The following is an 11695-nucleotide window of genomic DNA, read 5'->3' as shown; positions in this document are numbered from 1 at the left end:
AAACAATTAACCTATTTTAGGGTAAAATAAAGAAACAACTAGTAACTAAGTCAAATAAACCAAACAATTAACCTATTTAGGGTAAAATAAAGAAACAACTAGTAACTAAGCCAAATAAACCAAACAATTAACCATTTAGGGTAAAATAAAGAAACAACTGTAACTAAGCCAAATAAACCAAACAATTAACCATTTAGGGTAAAATAAAGAAACAACTGTAACTAAGCCAAATAAACCAAACAATTAACCATTTAGGGTAAAATAAAGAAACAACTGTAACTAAACCAAAGAGTGTGTTTGTTTTAGATAGGGATGATTACTTAAGTATATTACTCTTAGTATATGTGTTGAAACTAAATTTAGAAAACTGAATCTTGATCCCACAGAGAAGGCTACTTACTAAGATATTTGTTAATTAAAAAGATGTAATGTGATTAGTGATAGAGTATATATAGATATTATACCTTCAGGTTCTTACTGCGATATTATTGATGGTTTACCAAAAATCCATAACAATTGTCCCATTAGAAATAATCTAACATGTAATCAGGAACTGGCAGTGTTTCTGAAAGTTTTTTTTTAATATCTGAAAAGACTGAGTAAATAGTTAGGAATGGTTTTGGGATCTATAAACGATTGGTGGATTTAAGATTTGATGAACAAGTTTATTGTTTGAGTTTTAACACTGAATCCTCGTTGAATAACTTTGCTTTATAAGACACAGTTCAATTAGCAGTTTTTATTGAACCTTTAAATTTCGCCACTGAAACATATTACATTTTAAATGTGAAAATAGCTTTGCATAATTTTATGATCCAACGTTGCTTTGGGCTCAAAATCAGCACCTAGTCTGGTAATTTTTAATCATAAAAATCAATGATTGAGTAATTATTGTGAAAGTTTAGCACTTTTTAAATATCATAGATACACAGATGATACTTCCTTTTAAGTACGAGAACGAGTGAATATACATTCTTGTGTTAAATTTACAGGTGAATAAGAAAACAATTCAAAGCTGCCTTTTTTAGATCTACATATTAATAATTGTGGATATCATTTTGAAATAGCAAAGTATAAATCAACATATAAAGGATGTCATAGTCATATTGTATAGTTTTTAGCGTATTCTAAGTAACTATAATTATCTTTATAAAGGAATAAAAAGTATAAGAAAAGGTTGTTTTTAAACTGGTTTCTTCTTTCATTACTTGAAAATATCTTAAAACATTTCAAGAATGGAGTGAGTTTTGATGTCCCTAAAATTGTATTTTATACCAGTCTTCCATTCATGAGTAAAGACAGTTATGTACTGAGAAATAAAATCAGGAATATCTTGAAATAAATCTATCCACGTATTTCAATGTGTAGCTTCAAAATCAATATTGAGAATTCAAAACATTGTCAAGATAAAGGAAGAATTAACAACCTTCAACGTTGTTTATTGATATGCTTGTTGTTGATGTGGACGAGATGATATGGGCTCAACCACGTGTTGTTTAGAACGATATGCTTGTTGTTGATGGGGACGAGATGATATGGGCTCAACCACGTGTTGTTTAGAACAATGTGTCAAGGAGTATCTGAAGCCTAAGATTAGTAATTCTTCAAATATCTACAGATACATAAATCAAGAATGTGGCTGACTAAAACAACTTTATATCGTTTGTAGTTTCAACATCTTCAAAAAAAAAAAAGAATTTGAACTCAAATTAATCAGCAATGGATGTTATTTGTCTTAATCTACTGTTAAGTACTGAACAATAAGATGCATCGGACTCAAAACAAATATAACATTTTCCCATAGGATTACAGCAAGCAGACTAAAATATAACATAACAAGACACAATTCATAGATCTCTCAATTATTACAAGTAGACGTAAATAACAAACCAAATAGAAAAGCAGAATAATGCTCTTACCAGTCTTTACAATTATGACGACACAATCATATCCTAAGAATTTTCTAGGCTGCTATTAAACTTAGACTTGGTTGTAGAAAAAGGCACGACAAACATGACAAGCAGCGGGTTTCTTTTATCCACACAAGCATGACAAGCAGCGGGTTTCTTTTATCCACACAAATATGACATGTAGTGGGTTTTTACCTTCCACACAAACATGGCAGACAGCAGGTTTCTTCGTTTCACACAAAGTTGACACACGATGGATTATTTTTGTATATCGACTCTTACATTCACAGCCATGATGATGATAAGCTGAAGCCCTTCTGTGAAATCTAGCATCCAGAGAGTGGACTGACAGTTGTGAGCCATCATTAATCTCTTGGGTAAACACTGTATCAAATTTAAATTCGCAGGCCTGTGTCTGTGTAATTATAATTTTTGATTTAATAAATAACTTGCTATTTTATGTTGTTAAAAGTGGTTGTTAACAATAGACCTTTTATATAATACCAGTAAATAAACAGCTATAATTATTAAAAGTAAGACTATTAACTTTGATTTGGTAAATGAGTTACTATTTAATGTTGTTAAGTATGGTTGTTAACAATAGAATTTTATATGATAACAGTAAATAAATATATATAATTTTTCAAGCTATTTATTAACTTGAATTTAATAAATAAGTTGTATAAACATATATAATTATTAAAAGTAAGGCTGTTAATATTATTCTGGTAAATGTGTTAAAATTTTATGTTGTTAAATGTCGTTGTTAACAATACGTCTTTTCTGATGGGGTATTTCTGATGAATACAGGGCAAATGGTGCGATACTTACCCATTCACATTGTACCGCTCACGTCTGAATGCGTTATGATCGTGCTAAGGATATTTGGTTTCGCTGTTAACCTACTAGAATGTATGGAGGCATGTAGAATTTGTGGCCCATGATGGAGTTCGTTCGCAACTCTTAACCCTTCTCCTCACTACGCCTCTCAAAATATATTTATTAACATTGGATCAATAAATAGGTTACTATTATTAAATCTGATATTTCACAGTTCACGTCTACTACTTTCTACTGAATGAACTCCTGAAAACGCCATTTATAATCCTTAAACTGTAATATATTAAGAAATGAGTACGTCTCATTGAAACTTATTTTATCAATTTCAATATTAAGATTTATGAGGTTTACACGATATTACAATTTCATTTTGAGGGTCTTGAAAGTGTAATAGAATTTTATTTATTTATTATTTTCTAATTAAAGATACTATTTGATCTAAAGATAAACTGGTGTAATAGAAAGATTAGAAACATGTTGTGTTTATACATTTTCAGGTGGAGTTTTTATAGTGATCGGTGTTGGTGTAGGAACAGCCTGTCTCACCCTGTTGGCCGAACATTTGTACTACAAAAGATTCCAGCCCGCCCCAAAGATTGTGCCAATTAAGAAGTACCAGATAACGTCACCGAAGAAAGACAAATACTAAATTAAGTTATCATAAGCAATGACGTAAGAATGGACACTTGTTTCTCAGTTTTATTAAGTGTGTGTATTACTAATGGTATGTATTTACACTTGTAATGTTTCACACGAAATAACTGCCAATCCCCGTTTAATATATGTTTCAAATATAACCTATAATAAGTACAGACTTTATATTTAATGATGAACGTTACCATGTGGTAAAATATGTTTCTTTATTTTTATTCACTCTTGTGTACTGTTTTAAATAAAACAAATAACAAGTACAGTATTTATATTTAATGATGAACGTTACTATGTGGTAAAATATGTTTCTTTATTTTTATTCACTCTTGTGTACTGTTTTAAATAAAACAAATAACAAGTACAGTATTTATATTTAATGATGAACGTTACTATGTGATTGGTGGTGTTCACTAGCTGTCTTCCATCTTGGCAAAATTACTGATGACTAACGCAGATAAACCTCCTCTAGCTATACGCTAAAGTTAACAAAAAATAAAAAACACCCTTTATAAATAATTTATTTATATTTATTTATTTATTTAGTGTAGTTATAAGTATTTTAATAATAAGTTCAACAGGTACAAAAAAAAAGGGTTTTTTTAAAAGAGCCCTCTAGCGAAAACTGGCACTATTAACATCGTAATGTGGATAGCTCTTTTGTCGTTCCTCTTTGTTCACTGGCATCTATTATAGTATATTTTCTACCCATCATTCATAAAGCAACCATATTTCAAATGCTGTTATACATATATTACATTTACATTTCTTTGGACTTACACCGTCCCAGTACGAATTTCCTCACACAAATTCGATCCAAATACGATACTTTCACTAACAAGATATTAAAGTACCATGAACCTCTTAGAACTGTTATCAGTGCTACAGAAATACATCACACACGTGTATACATCTTGTATTAGAACTGTTATCAGTGCTACAGACATACATCACACACGTGTATACATATTTTTACAAATACAAGAGAAACAACTGAGTAAATTTAGAAATACAAAACTTTATGGAAAAACTGTTCACCATGAGAAACAAAACATCACATCCTGAAGATGAGCTCACTTCACGTAATTTCTTTGTTTTAATTTACCAGGTTTCTAATGGATTGAGTGATTTCAGTTTTACCAGGTTTCTTATAGATTGAAAACTGAAATCACTCAATCCATAAGAAACCTGGTGGAAACTGGGAAAACCTCTTTCCATCCTTGACTGTCCAATCAGAGACCACAGAGATAAAGACAGTTTCTTTTACAAATTAACTTATGCAGGAAATCTCACCTAAACTGTTTCATAACTAGATCTCAAGGTTACTTGTAAATATAAAAGAACAGACTTTCTACAGAGCTGAATACTTCTCCCTCGAAATTATAGAGAACATCAAACAAAGGTAAGTTATTCTTCATTTGTTATGACGTTATACCACGAAATATTTTATGTAAACTTAATCTTGCACGTGCTCCATTATCACACAGAAGTTTAGTTTAAAAAACGATATTCAGGTTGTTGAATATATTTAAGTTGCTTATCAGAAGTTTCTTCTACGTATGTGACTAAAGTGATAAAATAAACGTAGATATGAACTAAAGACTGTAAACTAATGGAGAATATTTTTTCTAGATGTAAGTGAACTGTAACAGATTAACATATATTTTAAAGAACAAATCAGATTTGTTGTCACTTTGTATTTATCACTGTACTATCCCAGTCTGTTGACTTTATTATTATATAATGAAAAAGGTGTGTTATTTGATGATATATTTTGTTCAGTTGGTGAAGCATGAAAACGACACTTGTTGTAGTTCTTGTCGTCTGCTTGTTGTTGGGTTGTTTCATCCTTCCTGCAGTTGAAGGTCAGCATGGAAGATGGAGACATGCTGGAAGAAGATACGGTAAAGGAAGATACGGTGGAGGAAGATATGGTGGAGGAAGATATGGTGTAAGATATGGTGGAAGACATGGTTAGAGGAAGATACTCAGGTTAACAATAGGATTAAATGTCGACAATTTAAGGTAAGGCTGTACAATTTATATTGATATAAACTACATTGATTGGAATTAATGTGTAGAAAAAGAACAAGTAGTCATTCTGCATCACATTAATATATAGTTAGTTTGAAAGTGACTGGTTTTATTACTAATATACCGAAACACAGACACTAAGTTAGAGTAATTGTGGGTATGGGAGCTGTGTCAGCAGGTTTAACATTAGTTGTACAGTTCTATGTTTACTTGTGGGTAAAGAAACGTCGATCACCTTCTTATATGTGATTATACTATATTTAGAACCATAGTTCTAAACGTTTCCTTTTATTGTGGGTAAAGAAACGTCGATCACCTTCTTATATGTGATTATACTATATTTAGAACCATAGTTCTAAATGTTTCCTTTTATTTGTGGGTAAAGAAACGTCGATCACCTTCTTATATGTGATTATACTATATTTAGAACATTAGTTCTAAACGTTTCCTTTTATTTGTGGGTAAAGAAACGTCGATCACCTTCTTATATGTGATTATACTATATTTAGAACCATAGTTCTAAATGTTTCCTTTTATTTGTGGGTAAAGAAACGTCGATCACCTTCTTATATGTGATTATACTATATTCTGGAATAATTGGGAAGGTCTCCCCTATCTTCTCCCATAAGATACGTGCCCCTGTAATCAATAAGATTAATATATAGTTTAATACAATATTATCAACGTAACTTTACAGTATTTTAGAACTGGCTACTTTAAGCAACGTAAGTTGATAAAAGTTTGTTTGTGATATTCAGGATATCCCTACGTTTATTATACCTCCAGCAATCATTAACAAATCACATCAATATTTAACTTCACTTATCGTCTTCTGTTTACAGTAAAAATTTGTACGATTGAACACAAAGGTGTCGACCAGTAGTATGTTAACAAGAACTGAATTTACTGATGTATTTTAAAAATTATGTTCTGTTTGATTGTCTCAACAGTTAACATTCTTGTTACTTTGGTTATTGTATCTTGAAAATAAGAACAGTTGTGGCATATTAAAAACCTGTGTAGGCTGGAATAACGTATATGATGTGTTGTATGGTATCTTGAAAGCATTTTGTTTTTGTATACATAACTGTGTTTACATTTTAATTTTTCTCTCTCTCTACATGCAGATAACCTGATCAGGAACTTCAAAGCGACTTATCTTGTATTACGTATTTTATGAGAAAACTATAAAATATTCAAATAAACTTGTTATATCTGATATAGTTTTTATTTTGTAAAGTAAAATACTAGAGAACCCGTACAATTGTTTTACAATCAATAAATTATAAGTGAATAAACAGATTAATACTGCAGTATGTAATGTTTACAGTTTGGTCAAAGTAAACTAAAGAGAAAACAACAATACAAAATCTGATAAAAAGAACATTTCACATCAGGTAAACAGGTCACAATACTAACGTGTTCTAACACACATTAAACATGAAAAATTTTTTTGCAATAATAGTCGAATAGTCTGATGGATAATTTAAACTCTTTTAAATACTGTCTACTATACGGATTACGTCATTTCTACAAACTGGTTTTAAATATTTTATCATTCACTGACAACCTGGTAAAACTGAAATCACTGAATCCATAAGAAACCTGGTAAAACTGAAATCACTCAATCTATAAGAAACCTGGTAAAACTGAAATCACACAGAACTACATAGATTCACGATAATACTGAGGAAACTCAAGAACTGGAAACAAATGTATTTACATATGAATGACTGAATTAACCATCAGCTAAAGATTTTATAATATAACAAATAACGTAAGTTGCAGTGAACTAATATTTTAATACTAAACAAATGTTATTAGAAAATAGTCTAAAAACATGAGTTTAACATTCAGTAGAAACTTACTTTGGTAATAATAACAGGAAATGTGTGTAGCATTAACAGATGATGAACGTTTTTTATTTACAAACGTTTCTTTATTCACTTCTTACTTTCCGTACCTTACATGAGATAGTCTTCATATAATTATGATTAAGTTTTGTATGTTTAGGTCAAATCCTAATAGAGTTGAACCAACATCCTTCTAGCCTATCCTATATTTAACTTCCAATCACAATGTGGTCTGAGAAGGATCTTGAAGTGTTGCTTGTTCGATGGTCTGTCTTTACAGTTCAATGTCTGTACTGCTGCTACTTGTGTGGGGTTTACAGTTCTGATGTTCAGGTGTTCGTGGTTTCGATTTTGTATCCCGGCTTTCGATCCTCGAGACGTTTCTTTGCAACTGGAGCTTTCGTAGTGATACACAGCTATGGAGTCATGTAACTATTTGGCTCGATTATTAGTTATGTAACTATCTGATTTAACTATTAGTTATGTCACTGTTTTATTTAATTATTAGTTATGTCAATATCTGATTTAACTATTAGTTATGTCATGTACCCACAACTTACACTGTAGAGGACTACAATGGGAGATATGTATCATCCATGTGGATGGAATATTTGATTTTGATTACACGTTTCAAGCCACACCTGAGAACCTAATAATAGTTTCTAATTCGTCAAAGATGCAGAATTCAAATTTAAACGAGACAGGTGCATGCTCGTGTGCGTGAAATTGAAGTTTTTTCTGTCAATCAACTGAGCTCTGGTAGTGTGAAGTTAGAAGCAGCTTTCAAGATTTTGCCTGATATTGTCACCAGATTGTGGTCAGTATCTTAAAGATAGCCGAACTACTGTCTGCATTGAATAAGGTTCATGTGCATTTTATATGGATATATAAATACGAAGATTCCTCCAAGCCTTGATCGGACCTTCAATGAAAACACCTCCTTCAGTAAGGAAATAACTCCTTTAGTGTCTAAATACCTTTTTATGTGTAAACACAACTTCTTTAATGTCATAACAGCTTTTGAGTGTGAAAACAACTTTTTCAATATGGAAACATCTCTTACAGCGTTGAAACACGTGCTATAGTGTGGAAGAGCTCCTTCAGTATGGAAACAACTCCGTTTTTATTGGACTAATCCGTACCTTATCTGTTGACAGCCTACAAAAATTCACAATATACAAATATATACTGTGCGAAAGGAAATAACTTGTATATTCAAGTTTAAATTATGTACGTGAGTCTGAAAAATCATACTATTATGAACAATATTTTGTGACTTTGAAAATGTATTAAACTCATATTGTCATATTAATGACGTAGCTAGACAGTTTTTTAAATAAAAGTTAATACTTTTTTCACATATTGAAATCTAGTAATCTATATATTTATTTTTAAGAATTATAAACTTGTTAGGGTTAATAGTTGTCTAAAATAATCTATATAAGTACATGTATCTAAAGTGTTTAGAATTTAGCTTACCAACTCTCTAACACACACACACCGTATTTTATTCTTGGAATGAATATTGATACATGCGACATTGACAGGCAGAAAAAAATCCAAAACTTGATATTGTCTTTGCATTTTTAAGGCTTATCTCATATAATAAACAAAGTTCTCACTCATAACGTCGGAAAATAGTTAATAAACGAATCCAAAAGTTTTATGTTTGACTAAAACTAGTTGAAGCAAGAAGAGTTTTCCTTTAATCAAATCTTAAAAACAATCCGAATATGGCAGAGATACAAATTTTGAAAATAGTCAATAGATGCGCACGCACTTTTACTCATTTCAATATTCTTTTTTATTAAGCACAATGGGCCATTTATGCTGTGCCCACAGCGAGTATCAAATCTCGATTTTTAGCATTATATTACACAGATTAATTTACATTGTTATCTTAGTAAACAGATTTACGATTCACCTAAATCTTTTAACCTGGTCGAAACTCATGAGATATTATTGGACGAAAATATAGTTAACCAATTGATAAAACAATGTTTTCTAATATTTCAAGAAGAGTACATTTAGTTAGCTACATCCATCACCGAGATGTTTTTAATTTTTGATCTATATAGATAGTTTCTCTGATTGGAAGTTAATATTAATATTTTGTTAAAAATTGATCACCTTAAAGTTTGAGACTTTTTTTTTTCTAGATTGGCAGAAATGTTTGATTAATAAAGATTTTTTTTTGTTTCCGGAATACAACGGTTATTAACTATTTGAAATAGAATAAATTTATCAAGTATTTAATGTAATAATCTCACTTTTCGGTTAGGCAAAAGTAGCCAAAGAACTGGCAGTGAGTGCTGCTTACTAGCTGACTTCCATTCTATACCATCAGTTTTTAACTAGGGACGGCTACGCTATGATCATAAAGTTATTAAAACACGTAGTTTCAAACAAATCAGTTGTAGACAAATGTAATAAACCCTATATTCCGAGCACTTTAAAAACGTGGATCTTTCTTTCTTTATCAGGGCCAAAATGGAATGTTTCTCACTGATTAAGAAACAGCCCACCTCTCGAAAACGTCCCTGTTTCATCTTTGATGAAGAAAGATCCACCTCTCGAAAACTCTCCGGGAATAGAATTTCGTATTTTTGTCTAGGTAACCCTTGGGTATCTTCGTGCAAAACTGTGAAACAAAAATGTGTTTATTTATTAATAAATAAAGTCATTTACAACCTATTTTTATACTGTATGTAATATTACTTTGAAAACTTTTAAAAACGTCATTGTGCTTTTGTATCCTCGTCTAACTTTCTTAATTAAATGGTGTGCTTTTTTAATTTAAGATTGTAAGTAAACACCACTTAAACTCAAAGTATTTTCTTTTACTTTATTGGACAAAATATAATTCATACAAATAGACTAAAATAGATTAGTTTTCACCATATTTAAAAAAATTAATATAAGCTGAAATATTTCTCTGGTTAAGTTATGTTATGTGTATACCGTGAGGTAATAATTATACAACAGAACAAGTAAGTGGTCAGAATAGCGCTGATAAAGATAACTAAAGAAAACATAGTAACGCAAAGTCTAACGTTGGTATATTAGTAAATATGTTAAAATATTCGCCTGTTTGGTACACAAATCATCACAGATAAACTTGAATAACCTTATCAAAACAGAAAGTCATTTATTATAATAAATGAGAATATTTGTAAACCATCAACATATCTAAAAATAGTGTTTGTTGGATTTCACATAAACCTCCGTGCTTGCGTCCCTAAATTTGAAGTGATAGACTGTAGTCAACATTACCCACCGCCAACTTGTGGGCTACTCATGTCAGACCGACATTTTTTAGTTGTTTATCTAGTTCTTGATAGAAACGCTAGGCTTTTCTGATTTCAAGTTACAGATTAGAATGAAGGCAGCTAGTCAACACCACCCATCGCCAACTGGTGAGCTACTTTAATCGAATAGCGGGATTTGACTATCACACTTATAACACACCCACGACTCCAAAGAGTGGAAAGCGATTGTTTTTTATTTATTTATCTGCGGTAACGGGAGGCGAACCACAAAACTTAAAGTCAAAGTCCACCATGTTGACTACTGAGCCACACTCGGACATCTGCAAAGAAAAACACATTAATTGAAACGTTTCTATACAGTATTTACGTGTCATATTCTCAAACATCAGATATTTGGTTACTAATAGATGTGGTCCTCGTAACATACGAAACTATATATAGTTTTATTTAATAATTAGTTTCAACACAATGGTGAACTGTAACGTAACAGATAACTAATTGATAGTTTCATGTCTTCCTAATTTTTACAGGACTTGGTTCAGGGTGAGAACGTTTACTTGCAAAACTTTGATTTCCATGATAAAACTTACATTTTTGTACAAAAACAACAACAGTTCATGAAACCTGATTTTTAATTGTATTGTCTGAAAAATGTGTTAAAAATAGACTAAAGTAAGACATAAGTTTGAGCAACCACTGCCTCTCTACTCTTCCCAGTAGTACTTGAAGAGACACGTGCTCTAGGAAATTTCAAGGTTTGTAATCTGTAACGCTCAAGGACGTCGGGTGTTCGACGACGTTTCTCAACAAAAGACGTGAAAAACTGGTTTTAAAATAAGAAATACTCTGATAAATAACCACACTACATTACCAATATGGAAATGAAAAATGGATACAATATTTGTAGTCAAAACCCAACTGTCTGTTGAAACAACGGAAGTACTATACATATTGACAACATAACTTACTAATGAAATAACGGATACAATATTTGTAGTCAAACAAAACTGTCTGTTGAAACAACGGAAGTACTATACATATTGACAACATAACTTACTAATGAAATAACGGATACAATATTTGTAGTCAAACAAAACTGTCTGTTGAAACAACGGAAGTACTATACATATTGACAACATAA

General features: G+C 31.0%; 1 protein-coding gene and 1 long non-coding RNA gene across 2 annotated transcripts in view; both read left to right on the top strand.

Moving 5' to 3' along the window:
- LOC106472693 (ionotropic receptor 25a-like) overlaps nucleotides 1–3556 on the top strand; it is a gene marked incomplete at its 5' end in the record, with an annotated part of 49178 nt that extends 45622 nt beyond the window's left edge. The window contains one exon of the mRNA XM_013933345.2: nucleotides 3248–3556. Coding sequence (XP_013788799.1) covers nucleotides 3248–3399 — 152 coding nt within the window. The remainder of the gene's footprint in view (nucleotides 1–3247) is intronic.
- Nucleotides 3557–4619: 1063 nt separating this feature from the next.
- On the top strand, nucleotides 4620–6748 carry LOC111089201. The gene is made up of 3 exons (XR_002613510.1): nucleotides 4620–4800; nucleotides 5181–5423; nucleotides 6560–6748. It is a non-coding gene; the product is annotated as an uncharacterized LOC111089201 (long non-coding RNA).
- Nucleotides 6749–11695: the final 4947 nt, after the last annotated feature.

Source organism: Limulus polyphemus, unplaced genomic scaffold (assembly GCF_000517525.1).
Source record: "Limulus polyphemus unplaced genomic scaffold, Limulus_polyphemus-2.1.2 Scaffold5531, whole genome shotgun sequence".
NCBI classification, from domain to species: domain Eukaryota; kingdom Metazoa; phylum Arthropoda; class Merostomata; order Xiphosura; family Limulidae; genus Limulus; species Limulus polyphemus.
Note: the sequence above shows the minus strand (reverse complement) of the source record. Positions and strands in the feature narration are given on the sequence as shown.